The sequence below is a fragment of the Electrona antarctica genome (genome assembly GCF_951216825.1).
Source record: "Electrona antarctica genome assembly, chromosome: 1".
NCBI classification, from domain to species: Eukaryota; Metazoa; Chordata; class Actinopteri; order Myctophiformes; family Myctophidae; genus Electrona; species Electrona antarctica.
In genome coordinates this window covers 43,013,494-43,033,335 of record NC_136806.1, presented here as the reverse complement: position 1 = coordinate 43,033,335, position 19,842 = coordinate 43,013,494, and the positions used below count along the sequence as shown (strand labels likewise).

Here is a 19,842-nt window from a genome sequence, read left to right as displayed (position 1 = left end):
ATATCCCCTTTGTAAACAGCATTCTTTTTTCTTGCATCGACTACCCACCATCGCTCCCTCCTCTTTTCATACAAACAGCCCCCCCGCCAAACAGCCCCCCAGTCCCCCGCCCCCCGCCTGCCTCTCACATAGAAATCACCCCCTCTCCCCCTCCCCTTCCGTCTCCTCTCCTCTCCTCCGTCTGAGACTGGGAGGCTCACAGCACTCTACCACAGAGGCTGCACAGTGATGGCCAGCGCCTAGCGCGGTAGACTTCAACCGCTTCTTCCCACAGACAGACTTCCCTTGACAGAGATCACTGCTGACAGTCAGCCACTCTGAAGAGATCAGTAGACAAAAGAGTGAGAGATAGAGTGAGAGATAGAGAAGGGGAGGAAGAGAAAGGAAGGCACAACGAGAAGGAAAGGGTGCTCTGTGGACTATATTCATCAGCCGGCAACCCGGAGAGAAAAACACTTTTTTTGAATCGGCGACATTTGTTTTCACCCCGTGTCTATAAAACTGTAGGACCTGCACAATGGAAGAGGACATGGATGAAGGCCAAAGTCAGAAAGGTGAGGGAACATAGGGGTTTATTTCCATCTGTGTAGATGTGACTTGATGCTTTGTCTGTGCGTCAGCCGTGCGCTTGCAAAGACTATTGTGCAAATGGAGCCTTTTTTTCTAATTATATATATTTTCCTGAATAGGATAGCAGCTGTTTGGAGTAATTCCTTTGTCCATTGAGTGTCAGCTCTCGACTGAAGAGCGTGTCCGTGTGTTTTGGTGGCTAGAGGGGTGTGAACTGCCTTGGGTGGGGGTAGCGGGCGTGGGGGGGCAGACTGTCTTTTGTTTGGGGGTTTCACGCTTGTCGCGGCAGCTGAGAGGGAAACACAAACCGAGCCTGTTCTGTTCTCTCAGTGCACCGAGCCGGTTCTGTTCTCTCAGTGCACCGAACCTGTTCTGTTCTCTCAGTGCACCGAGCCTGTTCTGTTCTCTTAGTGCACCGAGCCTGTTCTGTTCTCTTAGTGCACCGAGCCTTTGTGTCCAAACTCAAGAGATGCCGTACGTGCACTAATCGTGCACGGCATCGCCCGTGGCACCCTGTGAGGTTTTGACGCAGGGGGAGCAGGGGTTCTCTCTCTGTCGTTCAATCAATGGAGAGGAACTGTTTTCTTTGTGCGAAAGTGGGATGCCGTTTATGACACACACACACACACACACACACACACACACACACACACACACACACACACACACACACACACACACACACACACACACACACACACACACACACACACACACACACACACACACACACACACACACACACACACACACACACACACACAGCTGCTGAGTGTGTCTGATGAGGGCTTCTCCACAGACATGACGGATTGGTCATGTTTAGCAGCGCGGCAGTGTTTCATATCCAGTGTTCCATGATCGATAAGCATCCAACTCTCCTTCATGCACCGTCCCCTCTCCCTCTGCTTCCATCAGTTTGTGTGAGACAGGGGTTGTTTGTTCCTCTCTCTAACGCTCCCCTCCTTCATGCTCTCTCTCTCGTCTCCATCTCGTCTCATTTCTTTAAAGACCAGTGTTGCTCTCAGGCAGGGAGGCAGCCAGGGATGGAACAGTTGCCATGGCAGTGCCCGACTCCAGTCATTATCTATTCTCTTTTCTACAGCGCATGACATTTCAGTAGCATGAGCATAGTTCACTCTATTGAATGTGTGTGTGTATGTGTGTATGTGTGTATGTGTGTGTGGTGCGTGCGTGCGTGCGTGCGTGCGTGCGTGCGTGCGTGCGTGCGTGCGTGCGTGCGTGCGTGCGTGCGTGCGTGCGTGCGTGCGTGCGTGTGTGAGAGATAAAGTTTGCACATGTGTGTGGGGTGCATGTTGAATACTCCAAGGAAGTAAGTATACAGTACTGTGTGTGTGTGTGTGTGTGTGTGTGTGTGTGTGTGTGTGTGTGTGTGTGTGTGTGTGTGTGTGTGTGTGTGTGTGTGGTGTGTGTGTGTGTGTGTGTGTGTGTGCGCGCGCCATAACCCATGGACAATGATATAATGAGAGCAGTTCTTGTGATTGTAGCTATTGACAAAGACATCATTCCAATTGTGTGCCGTCTTCTACCTGTGGAACAATCAGCACCTGCTGCTGAACCCCTGACAGGAGATTCTGACTGAATAGCTCTCAGTCGCCATTACTAGGTGTGTTCACAACCCCCCTTCTCCCATTCAGGCACTAGATTTAGTCAGTCGAGGTTATGATGCTCAGCCAACTGAAAGAGGCTATCACACAAGCTGCACATGCATCTCTACAGCACGTCCCCTCATTTAAAGCTTGATTTATACTTCATATGGTTGTGTTGCACGCTGAAAATAGCTGCTCATTGTGAGCTTGTAGATCTGCCTTTTTTTTTGCGTGATACCGCTGTACGATGGAGTATATACATTAAGCATTGGCTTGTTAAAATCAACATCCATAATTACTAAGTCAGGCACTCATTCCCTGGCTGTGATCTCCAGTGCTCCCCTCTGGCCCAAATACTGTATGGCTCTCTGGCAAATCTTGTCTCCTGTCATATCTGGAGGAGATTTTGTTAGCTGTTCATAAAATATGCAGCCATCGCAGCTGGCTCAGAGCGGTGGATTAATGGTGTGTTCATTAATGCACTTCTTGCGGTGAGTCGGCAGTTGGCACCATGATGAGGAACTGCATTGGTATTTCACAGGAAAACAAGGATTTGTTAAGTGCAAGACATTTTAACCACACTACATTGTGACAAGCCTTATGAAATAATGAACAGCTCAGGCTTTGTCTACAAAAAACTGTGCACCCAAGCCCAATTTGAGAACATGTATATTACCTAGTCTATGGTAATGCACTTGACTACAGACTACACCAATGTCTGACTAGTGACTGATGCTCTTTTTGCACACTTGACCTAAGATTTACCAACACTTTATTACTTTCTAAGAATGTATTACTTATACTACTAGTAGTAGTACTTGCATTAGCTGTGCCTTGCATTAGCAGTTTGGTGGAGTGTGCCACACCAACATTTAACTGCACATACACATTGTATGAGCATGTGACAAATCAAATCTTAAAAAGGTTGAGAAAACGTGTTTTAAACTCATGTCACTGTGTGTCCTTTCCTCTACTCTACACAGCACTTTGTGATGAGAAACATCCTTGACTTGCAGCGGGCCTCTGTACGCTTTACTCGCCGCTCAGGTGACCCATTAACGCCATCACTAGATTTAGAGTCGCTTTAGTGCCATTAGATCATACGAGGTGGTAATTCGTCAGATTTATTTGTTAATCTGCTGATGGAAGAGCAGTTAGGAGTAGATGGTAGCCTGGGATAAATGAAGGCAGGACTTCTTGCTCAGAGGTTCTGTGGTCAGAGAACACATTGTAGAAGTGGGACACAGGTTCCCTCTCTAGTGGTTTCAACATGAAGGGAGAAAGATTACTGATCGCCCGCTATACATAGTTAACTTTAGTCAAATAATCTCCAAAAGGAAAGTTAATCATCAGAAATCTTGACGAAAGCCGTCATTTTTCACAAGCTTTGAGATTTCCTGCCAGGCTACGACAATCATTGCTTTTATTATTTATTATTATTATTATTATTATTATTATTTTATATCCTCTCCTATGTCCATCTTTTGGTGTGTGTATAAACAAAAACGTTGTCCTAACACAAACATTAGATGCCATTGACAATGAATGGACAATTTTTAGCACAAACATAAGCACAAACATGCACAAACATTGCATAACACAAGACGAAGGTGAGGACGTACATTCTGATTGGCCGGAATGAGATGATGTATGATGATGTTTGTACGATGTTAAGAGTGCCCCTCACTTCACACGGGTGTGATTTTTATTTTTGAGTGTCGCTAGCCCCTCCTATATACAGCTTTCCCGTCACGTCTCACATTTGCCATTGACAATGAAAGGAGAATTTACGTAATATGTGCCTGAAATATGACGTAGGCCTACATTTGTGGCAACACAAACATTAAATGCCATTGACAATGAAAGGAAACTTTACGTCATATGTAGACGAGCAAATCGGCTAACCAAAATTAAATTCAGTTGTCAACTTACATGCTCATGGTGACAACAAGATGGTTTTTTTAAACATTGTATCATGGTTAAAAGATAAGTTGACAAATAAATTCATGAAGAAGTATATTCATTTTTTATTGGATCATGTACGACGACAAGAGCGCCCCTCACTTCAAATGGGTGTGATTTTTTATCCAACATTTGACCTAGTGTGTCTATAGCAGCACGAGTGCCCATATATGGGCACAAAAAGGGCAAGGTCCATAATCTCCATTTGTTCTCAGAACTGCTCACGTTTTGGCCCCACTGTTTGGCCCCACTGCTATACCTGCATCACTTACTTCAACACCTGGGTAGGCACCGCTCACTTCACTGGGTGTGATTTATTTCACTTCCTTTATTATTTTTGAGGGGCACTAGCCCCTCCTATGCCCAGCTTTGTTTGTGTGAACACAAACACGATGATTTGATTGGCCGATCACCCCATTGCGATGGTTTGATTGGCTGAGCAAAGTACACATTGAGGATAAAAAGTGAGGGCAGAAAAGTGAAGACACCAAAAGTGATTGGCCGGAATGACATTTGTGATGACTTGATTGGCTGAACACGGAATGTGTGATTTTTGAGGGGCGCTAGCCCCTCCTATGGTTTAATGTTTGTCTTTAGTTCAATGTTTGTTTAATAAACGCCATTGACAATGAAGGGAAAATGTACGTATTTTGTAACTCTTTACGTCATATTGTCTCTTTATTGTTAATGGCATTTAATGTTTGTGTTGGCACCGTCTGTTTTACATCACCATTACATCACCTAATCAACATGAGTTCTAAAGAGAATTGTTCCAATTGCCTCTATATAGTGACAGTTTGTGTGTGATATGTCAGACGTTGTGAGAAATAAAAGGATAAGGTACTGTTATAGTGTGGTGTTGGTTGCTCCTATACTGGGATATCTCAACGATAAGGTACTGTTATAGTGTGGTGTTGGTTGCTCCTATACTGGGATATCTCAACGATAAGGTACTGTTATAGTGTGGTGTTGGTTGCTCCTATACTGGGATATCTCAACGATAAGGTACTGTTATAGTGTGGTGTTGGTTGCTCCTATACTGGGATATCTCAACGATAAGGTACTGTTATAGTGTGGTGTTGGTTGCTCCTATACTGGGATATCTCAACGATAAGGTACTGTTATAGTGTGGTGTTGGTTGCTCCTATACTGGGATATCTCAACAGTGTGAGGTACCATCAGTGTGGTTGCTTTTAACTGGGAGGTCTCTCTGAGATGAGGTATTGTCACTCTGTCAGTGTGCTCCAATAAAGTAACTGGGATGTCTCTCCCCTTTCAGCTCAGTGAATGGAGCACAGGATCACAGCTTTGGCTCTGCTTTTGCTTGCGAAGAGGACAGGAATTTGTTCCCTCACTTTATATCCTTGTACTTGTTCAACAGTGCAAAATCTGTGCTCATTTACTAAATGAATGTTACGGGGTCAAAAATTCCCAGTATGTTTGCATTGTGGTCTCCTGTTATTACAGTCTCAGTGAGGCGCTGCATATGGGACCAGGCAGTGGAAGATAACCCTTATCTGAAAACTCTGGGCATTGAGCTAAGCAATACCAACAGCACAAACCATTAATTTGTCCATAAGGCCAGTTTTAAAAGCCTGTAAATGTAACATATTGTTGTATTCTCTAATTTATACATGCCAATCTACAATCTCGCAAATCATAAATCAGGCTGTAGTAGGATAGCGGAGGTTAGGGGGTTCTATCTGCTGTCGATAAATGGTAAATGGTAAAGGGTGCATTTATATAGCGCCTTTATCCAAGGCGCTTTACAGAGATTGTGCATTACATTTACCCATTCATACACCGATGGCGGAGGAAACCATGCAAGGCACCAACCTGCACATCGGGATAATTTAGGGGTCTTGTTCAAGGACACTTCGACACTAACTCTGAGGGAGAGAAAAAAGTCTCCAGGGGGCACAGTGCTATAGTTCAGTCCAGGTGAGACACACACCAGGTGTGCTTTAGGATGTTGTGTCAAACACAGTGCAATATACATGCAACTATAGGCCTACAAAGGTTATGAATTATCTTTTAATTTACTACTGTATACTGTATGCAATATATTAGGGACATTATGTACTGTACCCTAAAAAATATTTAACTTTCATCCACTTTCAACATGCAGGCATGTTATTATAAGCAAAAATCTTCATTTATTTTCCATAAGCTGACAACGTGTCATGATGTTGTGAGCTTATAGATAGCTATTTCCTCTATTTATTTATTTTTAAGTGAACGTTTTTGAAAAAAAATAGGGCTCAAGTGGTTAAACTTTTTGAATACAGGTGTGCCCTAATTGAGATTTTAACTTGCCCTCTGGTGTGCCTGCTGTAGTCTATTACAATGTGCCTGCTGTAGTCTATTACAATGTAACAGACTCAAACTTTTAGTGCAATAGTGCAATGTGCATTGTGCAATAAATACACAAGCTCTTAAAAGTACTAATAGTTCACTAATATGTCTTTATAGTTTATAGTTTTATAGTTTTGTTTTTAAGCCGTCGTGTTGCTAATGTCAAACGTGCTGTCAAAAGTCTCATTTTAAGGCATTTAAGTGAAGCAAAGTGTGTCAAATGCTTATGTTTTTGTGACTTTTTTAATGTGATGTGACAGTTACATCACATTTAAAAAAAAAGAGTTAAGGTGAACTAATAGTGCTTAAGTGCTTGTGTATTTATTGCACATTGCACTATTGCACTATACTAAGATTTTGAGTTCAGCAGCTTTATGAAGGCTGGAACAAACGATAGCTTCAAGTGGTTTGAGTTGCACTTTGGCACAGGTTGATGGCAGAGGTTTGTATTCGGAGAATAGGAGATGTTGAGAGTCTGTAATGATTTGTGTTGCTTGTTTCATGGCTGCCTGCTCATACAGGCTTTTGTATGGGCTTATAGTCTTTCCTCCCTATTACTGTTTTGTGCATTTTCTCAATCTCTATAAATATTTGTTCTTGTAATACTGTACAGTTCAGTTTAATGATGATGACATCACTGGAAAGAAGCCATATGAAAATGGAAATAGACAGGTAGTGGCTTTGCTAAAGTGGCGCTGATGTCAACGAGTGCACTAGCACCGTCTGTCTTCCTCGGTGAGGCGGTAGATAGAGGATTATGAGTCAGAGGCACCAGGTGGGCTCTGTTCATTTCAGCTGCTGGCCAAATAGCTGTGTGCACACTCTGAGCCAAAGGAGCCATCCGGGACTCGAACCAACGTCCTGCGGTACCACACACTGAGCTGAGCTAAAAACCTGCACTGACAGTTTACACAGACTTCCCAGCTGGCGGAGTAATAATGAAGCCGTTCTGGGAGATGTGTTGAATTCTCTGTAATAATAAATATATTTTCTTGAATGATATGAAAGTTTCAGCATAGAGATATCAAAACAGTGTCTGTTTTTTTCAGTGAAAAGAAACATAATTCACAAAAGTCCTCCCTCTGTTGCTTCTCATTTAACGTATTGCGTGATATTCACAAGTCTGACTTCCGTAAATAAAAAATACATAATGGAAATACATTGCAGAATATTTTGCCCAATTAATTAGGGACGTTTACAGATTATGCTAAAACCGTTAATTCATATTGCCCAGGTCTGTAATGACACCAGTAACCAGTGGTGGAACAAGTACTGAAATGTTTTACTTAGCCTAAGCAAAAGTATCAATACTGCAATTCAGAAATACTCTGTTACAAGTAAAAGTCTGGTATTCAAAATGTACTTGAGTAAAAGTACAAAAGTATTGGCATCAAAATGTACTTAAAGTACCAAAAGTAATATTACTCATTATGCAGAATGTCTCGTTTCACCAGTGTTCACAAGTGTGAAGTACATCGGTTTTCAAATAATTGTAGTGGAGTAAAAAGTACAACATTTGCCTCTGAGATGTAGTGGAGTAGAAGTAAAAGTATTGAAAATTGAAAATACTACATAGTTGTACTTAGTTACTTTACACCACTGCCATTAACGCCTCCGCCTCTGTTCAATCTGAATGGAAAAAAAGACACCTGTTATCATTTCCTGCGCCAAGAGGCCACTCTGCAAGTCATCGCCATGCCCCTTCTGCTTCAAGGGTTCCATCAAGGTATTAGCAAGGCGTGCTGGGATAACATGATGATCTCTATGATATTGGATAGTGTCTTATATACACACTAAAATCCAGTGTTAATTTAACCCTGGAAGTGCAAAAATGTAGCAGACTCAGGGAAAACAGTGGTCTCAGGTTGACCTTCCCAATCTTAAAATCACATGAAATAATAAAAAGCTGAATACCAGAATAAAGTGCTGAACAAAGTACTGCATACAAGTGCAAAGTGCTGAGTTTCAGGACAGCTACTACCCAACAGTTACATACAAGATAACATCAATATAACTAAAACTCTACGTGGTCAGGGTACAAAACCACAACCCTCTCTTCTGTCTCTCTCCTATTGTTCTGATCCTCATTCGCCCCCAGTCTACTGGGTGTTGAGGGAGTTCCTCCAATTGTTTATGCAGGGTTATTCAGGGCTATATTAGTGCAATACTTTTGAAGGTTTTCTCATTGTTCCGACTAGAATGACTCAGTGGCCAGAGTGAAGACTGAGGACATGGGGTAACAGGTGCTGAAAACATAATGTCAGACGAGGACATTCCAGGGGAGTCTCTCTAGTCTCTACCCCATATGCCTCATTTTATGTCGAGGTAAATATTATAAATCAGGCTTTACAAGGTCTCTCCAATGCTGAGAACCTCATAAATGCCATTGTACTATAAACCCTGCGTCTGCTTGGATTGGATTACAGTAATAGTCTCTCTTGTTGATAAACAACCACTGTTAAAGGCCGGCTGACAGTTGGCACTGTACATGCATCAGTCTCATATTTACTATAATAGTCTGCACATAATATATCCAGTCACAGATTCATTGGGGATGGATGTACAACATTCATTCACTGGTGATAGATTGTGAAAGGTCCCTGCACACTGCTGTCTTTTTCAGATTTTTAGCTGCATTTCTTCCCAGTTTTTCCTGAAAAACGTATCCAGTCTGCAAGGCCCTTTATACTATTTACAGAATATAATAATGAGTCTATTTTATTAATTTAAAAATATATATCTTATTCTTATCTCTCTACTCTTACCGATTACTCTGCTGTTGTTGCTCATTTGCACTGAATTTCCACTCATTTGCTGGGTTTTCCACTGACAATAATGTTATTGAAACTATGGGCTCCATTTTCATTCGATCTTTCTAAATACACTGTTTGGGGATTTAGCAGTGGGGAAGGGGTGTTCCCCCACTAAAGTTGGTTACCTGTCTAAATCCCTAAAACATAGGTGTGCATAGCTGTGGTTTGGGCGTTACAATAATTAAACCAATCAGGGGTCCACATGCCATTGCCTTTAAGAGATCCCATATCCGTTGCCCGTTATGCCCAGTGCTTCATAGCCTTACGTTCTATAGCCCATGTAAGAGTGCTGCTGCCTTTACTTGTGATGCACCCTGCTTTTTTTCCCCACCCCGCACAGAGCCAAGAACACTCGTCTTTTCATTGAGTCACAACTCCCTCAAATCTCGCCCATTTTAAAAAATTCAAAGTTCTACAGTATGTAAACTACGAAATGAGGGCTTTCGTGTGTGTAGGCCGTCTCTACGGAACGATATGAAGCGAAAAGGAAAGTTCAGCAAATCGGATTAAACCCCATTTGCTGCTATGCGGTGATGAACTGCAAATGGAATCTACCAAACTAATTTGGCACGGCTTACGGGTAAGTTACGGGTGGTTTTAAACTCCACTATGCGCCTTCCCAAATGTGTGTGACCAAAATAGCAATTTAGGGGAAAGCGTGCCAGCACGTGCATGACCAACACCTCTAGGCGCAAATACCGGTGTCGGCAAAAAATATAGCGTGAGACGCTGGACCAAAATACCATTAAGAGACCGAGCAAGCTCCTATATTCGTAATTTTCGGGCAGCGGCTGAATTGCGGGCTACGTCACAGGTAAAGGCAGCGACACAAATGGAGCCCTATATGTTCAGGCCGCTATGCAGCTTTCAAATCAGTTCCTTCCGTATATTGCGCTGCTCAGAGCAGTATAGTCACTGAATTATGTCCAGATGTCACTTTTGTGACGTCCACCCCAAAAAATGAACCAGTATTTAATGTGTAAAATCCATGATATTTACATTGGAATGAATGAGCCCGGCTGGAAAGTGTCCAAGTGGGAGTGTCTAAGTGGGAGAGGCCGGGTCTTAGCTATAGGTCCATTGTTATCCAGTGGCCTAGCCCTAGTGGTAGATCGCCCATAAAGGTCTGATCCTAGAATCGCAAAGCATTATGAATTTGACCTGATATGAAGTGAGCTGTAACATGCAATGATGATTCAAGGATTATATATTATGGCATGAATCATAGCCGTGATCTAATCATAAAACAGGGATAGGTGAAAAGATAATCTGTTGTCTGTTAGCCTATGGCACAATGGATCTAAATGACCACATAACAATCCCAAATGATAAGACTTCAATAACAATTATGAACAGGCTGACACAGTATATAACAAGAAAATATATAAAAAATGGTTTTGAAAAAAGGCATGGCCCTTTAAACATTTACACTTACACCTTATACTTCAACTTGGCGGCTCTCCAGGAGTCTATACTAGTGACTCCTTTTTTTCTATACAGCAAGGGCCCTATCTTGCGTGCCACCATATAAAAAAAGCAGATCTACAAGCTCACAACGCACTGTCGATGTAGATCAGCTAGTTGAACAATTTCAAAATGTTTTTCCAAATATAGTAAGGGGTAAGGCGGTGTGCAAGATGCGGGCCTCCAAATCTCTTTGCGGAAAACAGTAGATCTACAAGCTCACAACGCATCGTAGTGGTCCATCTTCCGGTCGACGAGTCTTCGCCCTCAGAATATGGGCCGCGAGGGTTCAAGTGGTTACGTGAAAGAAAAAGAGACTCCTTCATGTCTTTACATTAGTGGCATGTCACTCCAGCCGCCTGGAGTTAAGTGAGCTCAGACAAAAGACACATCCATGCTCAGTCGTTACACGCAAAGGTTCAGCGCGCTCCGTCTCTCCAAGGGAGGAAGAGGGGGGAAAAGGAAAGTATAAAAAAGAGAGAGAGAGAGAAATGAGGCTAAGTCGTTTCTGCCTTGGCCCGTGCAACGTTCGTTCCTGGGACCGTGGGGCTAATCTGTATAATGTGTCTGCCTCACTATTGTCCCAGTGAATTTGTTGACGTACGCTAAGTGGGTCACAGTGCTGAAGTAGCCCGGCCTATTCTCGTCCCATTCCACGCTGTGGTTGACATGGCAACCATAGTGGTTGATTAAACACGCGCTGAGATGTTTGTGTGTGCGCGTGTGTGTGTGTGTGTGTGTGTGTGAGCGAGCGCACGCGTGCGTGCATTGGGGGTATACTTAAAAAGGACCTGCTTGCTTCAGGGGAGGGGAGGTGGTGGGTGGATGCAGGGTTATAGGGAAGCGCAGAGATACACACACACACACACACTCACTCCCCCCTGCACTCGATCTCTTTCTCACCCAACCCCCCCATCTGTGAGTCTTGGGATCCAATAAAGATCATGTTAGCTGTGCATCTTTTGGCTGTGAATCGGTGATTGGTGTTGTGGTTAGAGAAAACTTAACTGATGCTTGCACTGAATCTTCATTTCCTCTCCCCCCACCCCTTCTCTCTCTCTATACAGTAGCCTATATATATCATTACATTTATGTTGCTTGACTCATTCGCTTTGATCATAACATTAGAGGCAGTGCGGTTCTATTGGTATGTTGGAATGTTACATGAACTAAAGCATGCACTACTTATAAGTCAAAGTCATAGAAGAGTATTGGTCTGTGGTCATGGTAACCCTAAGGACAACAGCGATTCAAATACTGTACCTCAATGAGCAGATCTTATGTACAGTATCCGTTTTACTTTTTACTTGGAGGCAGTGCTGGCCTGTATAGGACCTATAGGTGGTGTCACAATATTGACATACTGTAAGAAAGATTAAGGCTGCAATCTGTAATTTATTTTAATGAATAAGTATAATATATTTATAATATACTTAAAGAATAGCACATCTGCAGTGGTTGGAGGTGGTCTCCCTACTATTCCAAATGTAGGTATAGGACACCAACTGGTAGAATTAGTACTGCCATGAGCTCATAAGCACAGCAGTTGAGCTCCCTGGGCCAAGCAGGGCTTCTGTCTTGATAGAGTAGTATTTAGAAGTCCACAGTTCAAATCCCGGATAGGGTGTGAAACTTACAGATTTGCAACATTAATGTTAATATACTGTACACTATGTACTGTAATATATAATATATTTTTTGCAATTACACAGCAGCTGTTTCATGTCCTTATTGCTCATATTTTGTACTCAGACCTACTTTTTGCTACATATAGCTCTCCTATGCAACTTTGAACTACTTATAGGCCTACAACTAAAAATATCTCCACTCAGAAGAGAACTCTGGGTAATGTTAGCCCTATTCTGTTAAAGAGATTCTAAAGACACTCCCAGTAGTTTTCAACGTGGGGTCCAAGGATCCCCAGGGGTCATTGAGGGGTGTTCCAGGGGTCCCCAGACAAATCAGCAGCAGTTTAATTGAACTCTAAATCAATTCAATTGAAATAATTACAATACAAAGAAATAGAGATATCACAGCCACTGTGTGTGAATCTACTGTATTTCTCATGTGCAATTTTCAGAGTTGAATTTGAAACCAAAACATACTTTCCATCAATAACCATTTTAAATGGGGGTTATTTTGGGGTCTGCAAAATTATTAAATTAATTAAGAAGACTGAAACCAGTGAATTCAGAATGCGGAAGAAAAACGCGATCCAGGTAGGATGTGTAAATTACGTCAGACTTCGGTGCTCTATTGGTAGGCAGGTTTCTGAACTGTCCACAGCCCACCAATGAGACACAGAGTAGAACTGTCCACAGCCCACCAATGAGATACAGAGTAGAACTGTCCACAGCCCACCAATGAGACACAGAGTGAGTAGAGAGAAATTGTGCCAGCGGCCAGTTATGTGAAGATACCATTGAAAATGGGTGAAATGCTTCTTTAACAACTGATCTCAAGTCAAGAACAGAGTAGGCAGTCGGAAGTGAAAGAGTGTGCGGTGCCTAAAAGTGTATGCGAGTTGGCGTGAGAGAGTGTGTACAGTACGTGTGCATGTGTGTTCCTGTCGGACGTGACGGGGACAGATGGAGCGAGGTGGGAGGTGGGCCGTTCTGGGTGGATGGGGGGTCGTCCTTTCTCTTTATGGCAGAGAGACGCCGTCTGTTGATTGGAGCACGGAGGAGGTTCGGGGTCATGGGCAAATTACAGCCAGAGTAAAAAAGCTTATCGTGACCAAAGAAATGCCAAAAATAGAAGATCTACAAGTTCATAACACGTTGCAATGCGACCTGTTGTGAGCTTGTAGATAGTCTATTTTTAGTGAAGAGATTTAGGGCCCTATCTTGCGCCACCCCTTTACCCCTTATCCCTAAACTTAAAACATTTTAAAATTGTTCAACTAGCCGATCTAAATCGACACGTTGTGAGCTTGTAGATGGACTATTTGAACTATTTTAAAAGGATTTTCAAAATAGTAAAAAATGGCAAATAGGTTTAGGGATAAGGGGTAAGGGAGAGCCCCTTGATGTAGATGGGAGGAAAAGCGATCCAAGTACAGAACCAACTCAGGTCTTTTTTACTAGAGGTCTAGAGGGTTTACTTGCAAAAGCTTCCCCATCCGTTGGCTTCACTCAGCATTCATGAATTAATCCCTCTATTGCTGGATTTGAGTTAGTTGAAAGATGTCAGTAATTTACTAAATTAATAAACCAAACTGCTTCTCAGTCTTAGTTTCCTCTGGCATCTAATTTACATGGTGTACTGTATATGGACATGCTGTTTTTAGTCAACTGTGGGTTTGTCAGTCAATATAAAGCACATCAAAATTACAAGAGAAATTCTCCATCACAAATTGTCAGAAAAAATTAAGTTTACCAGAGAACATCAAAATAGCTCCTCATTATATCCTGTGTGACGGTTAAAGAATCAGAACAAATGCTAACTCTATATGTGAGGTTGTAGTCATCAGACTTGACCACCAAGTCAATTAGGCCAACCTTTCAACCGGTGTGGCCGTGGAGTCAATACATTGAAACAGGCATATGTTCTACAACCATGCTACAAACTGCGTGGGCGAGATAGAATTGAATCGACTACTTATGAACCACACATCTTTCATCTTTATCACAGGTAATGTCATACTAATGCAGAAAGCTATAAATAATGAATGCGAGAGGCTTGTGCTTGACTGAGCTTCGCTGCTGCTAAATTATGAATCAAGCAGCTCCCACTGTCAATTCTCACCACCTCTTGTCATTTTTCTCCCATCTGACAGAGTGAGTTCAGAAAAGATCTCTCTGTAGCTCAACAGAAAGAGAGAGAGAAAGGGAGAGAGAATGAGAGAGAGATTGGCCCTGCAAGCTATAGGCTGCTCACTACAGACACCTGAAACCACACACACACACACACACACACACACACACACACACACACACACACACACACACACACACACACACACACACACACACACACACACACACACACACACACACACACACACACACACACACACACACACACACACCCTGACTAATGCATCCATTGCTTAACTGGTTGTCATACATCACATGCCGTCATGTGACAAGACACAATTTCCGTTCACAACATTTAGAACATAACTAATCAATAAACCATCACCCTCCTTCCTCTAATCCTCTCGTGTTCCATTCCTCCTTCTCTTCCCCGGACATACATATATCCTCCGCTGTTTCCATAGAGACTACACATTTCCTTCGACCCAACACTCAGTCACAGTGTTTTAATTATGACTGTGCTTCAAGTGTGTTATCCGTAAAACGACTTCTCTGGTGATAAAATATCTGCGACATATCGCACAAATAAAATAATGTATTCTCTGTAGAAAATGTAAATGAAGTGGATCCCAGTGGCTATTAGCTCCCTTTCCTCTCCTATGCAGTAATGGCAGATGCCTATTGATTGCAGTGGGAGTGTTCTCCATCAAAGCTACAGCCGCAACCACAGTTTCATTACATGCAACATGCGATTGAATTCCATGGCTAGGATGGACAAAGATGTATTACTGTTTCAGACGGCAATGCAACGCTGAATGTTGTTATTCAAGAAGTAGACGAAGACACGAGGAAGATGAAAAATGTAATGACTAGAATGTATGACAGAGTATGTTAATACAATAATAAGTAGCACATCTGCAGTGGTAAGAGGTGGTCTCCCTACTCTTCCATTGAGAAACTAAGACCTTGATATTACTGTCTCACAAATATCAATAAAGTTATTTGAAACACTGGATTAACTGCTATCATTACTTACGAACGTTATACGAAATTATTGCAAGAGACAACAGAGTGCACATAAAACGTATGGATTGTAGCTTTAATGATATCAGCACAATTTTGCATTCCTGTGAAGTAGTCGCCACTTAGATACAGTTACGTACACCTACAATATACATCTCTTCTACACATGACACCACCATGGCAGTCATCTCTATACACCTCTTCTACACATGACACCACCATGGCAGTCATCTCTATACATCTCTTCTACACATGACACCACCATGGCAGTCATCTCTATACATCTCTTCTACACATGACACCACCAAGACAGTCATCTCTTCTACACATGACACCACCATGGCAGTCATCTCTATACATCTCTTCTACACATGACACCACCATGGCAGTCATCTCTATACATCTCTTCTACACATGACACCACCATGGCAGTCATCTCTATACATCTCTTCTACACATGACACCACCAAGACAGTCATCTCTTCTACACATGACACCACCATGGCAGTCATCTCTATACATCTCTTCTACACATGACACCACCATGGCAGTCATCTCTATACATCTCTTCTACACATGACACCACCATGGCAGTCATCTCTTCTACACATGACACCACCATGGCAGTCATCTCTATACATCTCTTCTACACATGACACCACCATGGCAGTCATCTCTATACACCTCTTCTACACATGACACCACCATGGCAGTCATCTCTATACACCTCTTCTACACATGACACCACCATGGCAGTCATCTCTATACACCTCTTCTACACATGACACCACCATGGCAGTCATCTCTTCTACATATGACACCACCATGGCAGTCATCTCTATACACCTCTTCTACACATGACACCACCATGGCAGTCATCTCTTCTACATATGACACCACCATGGCAGTCATCTCTATACACCTCTTCTACGCATGACACCACCATGGCAGTCATCTCTATACACCTCTTCTACACATGACAACACCATGGCAGTCATCTCTTCTACACATGACACCACCATGGCAGTCATCTCTATACACCTCTTCTACACATGACACCACCATGGCAGTCATCTCTATACACCTCTTCTACACATGACACCACCATGGCAGTCATCTCTATACACCTCTTCTACACATGACGACACCATGGCAGTCATCTCTTCTACACATGACACCATGGCAGTCATCTCTTCTACACATGACACCACCATGGCAGTCATCTCTATACATCTCTTCTACACATGACAACACCATGGCAGTCATCTCTTCTACACATGACACCACCATGGCAGTCATCTCTATACACCTCTTCTACACATGACACCACCATGGCAGTCATCTCTTCTACACATGACACCACCATGGCAGTCATCTCTTCTACACATGACACCACCATGGCAGTCATCTCTATACATCTCTTATACACATGACAACACCATGGCAGTCATCTCTTCTACACATGACACCACCATGGCAGTCATCTCTATACACCTCTTCTACACATGACCCCACCATGGCAGTCATCTCTATACATCTCTTCTACACATGACAACACCATGGCAGTCATCTCTTCTACACATGACACCACCATGGCAGTCATCTCTATACACCTCTTCTACACATGACGACACCATGGCAGTCATCTCTTCTACACATGACACCATGGCAGTCATCTCTTCTACACATGACACCATGGCAGTCATCTCTTCTACACATGACGACACCATGGCAGTCATCTCTTCTACACATGACGACACCATGGCAGTCATCTCTTCTACACATGATGACACCATGGCAGTCATCTCTTCTACACATGACGACACCATGGCAGTCATCTCTTCTACACATGACACCATGGCAGTCATCTCTTCTACACATGACGACACCATGGCAGTCATCTCTTCTACACATGACACCACCATGGCAGTCATCTCTTCTACACATGACGACACCATGGCAGTCATCTCTTCTACACATGACACCACCATGGCAGTCATCTCTATACACCTCTTCTACACATGACGACACCATGGCAGTCATCTCTTCTACACATGACACCATGGCAGTCATCTCTTCTACACATGACGACACCATGGCAGTCATCTCTTCTACACATGACACCATGGCAGTCATCTCTTCTACACATGACGACACCATGGCAGTCATCTCTTCTACACATGACACCACCATGGCAGTCATCTCTTCTACACATGATGACACCATGGCAGTCATCTCTTCTACACATGACACCATGGCAGTCATCTCTATACACCTCTCTACACATCTCTTCTACACATGACACCACCATGGCAGTCATCTCTATACACATGACACCACCATGGCAGTCACCTCTTCTACATGATGACACCATGGCAGTCATCTCTATACACCTCTCTATACATCTCTTCTACACATGACACCACCATGGCAGTCATCTCTTCTACACATGATGACACCATGGCAGTCATCTCTTCTACACATGATGACACCACCATGGCAGTCATCTCTTCTACACATGATGACACCACCATGGCAGTCATCTCTTCTACACATGATGACACCATGGCAGTCATCTCTTCTACACCACCATGGCAGTCATCTCTATACACATGACACCACTATGGCAGTCACCTCTTCTACATGATGACACCATGGCAGTCATCTCTATACAGTATACACCTCTTCTACACATGACACCACCATGGAGGTCATCTCTATACACCTCTTCTACATGATGACACCATGGCAGTCATCTCTATACACCTCTTCTACACATGACACCACCATGGAAGTCATCTCTATACACCTCTTCTACATGATGACACCATGGCAGTCATCTCTATACACCTCTTCTACACATGATGACACCATGGCAGTCATCTCTTCTACACATGATGACACCACCATGGCAGTCATCTCTTCTACACATGATGACACCACCATGGCAGTCATCTCTTCTACACATGATGACACCACCATGGCAGTCATCTCTTCTACACATGATGACACCATGGCAGTCGATCTCTTCTACACATGACACCACCATGGCAGTCATCTCTTCTACACATGACACCATGGCAGTCGATCTCTTCTACACATGACACCACCATGGCAGTCATCTCTTCTACACATGACACCATGGCAGTCGATCTCTTCTACACATGACACCACCATGGCAGTCATCTCTTCTACACATGACACCACCATGGCAGTCATCTCTTCTACACATGACACCACCATGGCAGTCATCTCTTCTACACATGACACCACCATGGCAGTCATCTCTTCTACACATGACACCACCATGGCAGTCATCTCTTTCATCCAGTCTTGTCAGTGACCCTTTCATTTCCTTGTCGTACAATTCTCAGTGTAAAACTTTACTTATAGTCCAGCTGCCGGGGGTGTGGAATGGGAAATTTGGTATAAAAATATTGTCTATATGCATAAATTCATCAATCCACTTGCTGACTGCGCGGCCGTCAGCATTGAGGGGTTTATATGTGACCATACCATTAACAACCTATGCAAGGCGAAAATGTCAAAATTTCATTATGCCTTAAGTAGCATGTGACGTGTCAAACTAGGGGGTTTTCATGACTCTCCTTAATTGGGCTAAAAACGGCCATAGACGAGGTCAGCACATTTTGGGCACATTTGGGCAAGTTGCTATGGCCATTTGTAGCCCAAGGAGTGTTTTTTGTGCAAAACTAATGCTTAGAATGGATTCAGAAAAAAAGAAGAAAAAACCTAGTTTGACATGTCACATGCTACATAAAGCATAATGAAAATTTGAAAAGCCTGCCTTATATACTTTACAGTGGTTGTTAATGGTATGGTCACATATAATTGCCCTATAAAAGAAATTGCTCAATACCGACAGCCGGTCAGCAAGTGGATTCATGAATGTAAGACAATATTTTAGGCGAATAAAAAAACCCAATTACTACTAAATTTCCCACTTTAAACAAAAGAAGCCTGCCGGACTATTAGAAGAATAGGCACACTCAAATGAACGCTGAGTATTTTACTGTAATTATGGGAGAAAGGAGGACATGGATCCGGGAGAAAAGAGAGCAGCTATGATTGGTTCACTTTCCTCTGCAGCATGTACAGCTGTGATTGGCTCTGCTTCTTTCCTCTGGCCACACTCACTGCAGCATGGACAGCCCCTGTCATCGCCTGCTCCCAGCCGCAGGCGATAAGGTTGATTAAATGGACCTACTGTACAGAGTTTCTTCTGGGCAGAGAGATTGAATAAGTAATGATTACCCCTCCCTGGACCAC

General features: G+C 43.0%; 1 protein-coding gene across 1 annotated transcript in view; it reads left to right on the top strand.

Annotated features, from left to right (window-relative positions):
* The first annotated feature begins 218 nt into the window (after window positions 1–218).
* The window catches only part of gpm6aa (glycoprotein M6Aa), a 34,808-nt gene continuing 15,184 nt past the window's right edge, over window positions 219–19,842 (top strand). Inside the window, exon 1 of the mRNA XM_079509301.1 lies at window positions 219–554. Within this exon, the coding sequence (XP_079365427.1) occupies window positions 518–554 (37 nt within the window). The 5' untranslated portion in view covers window positions 219–517. The remainder of the gene's footprint in view (window positions 555–19,842) is intronic.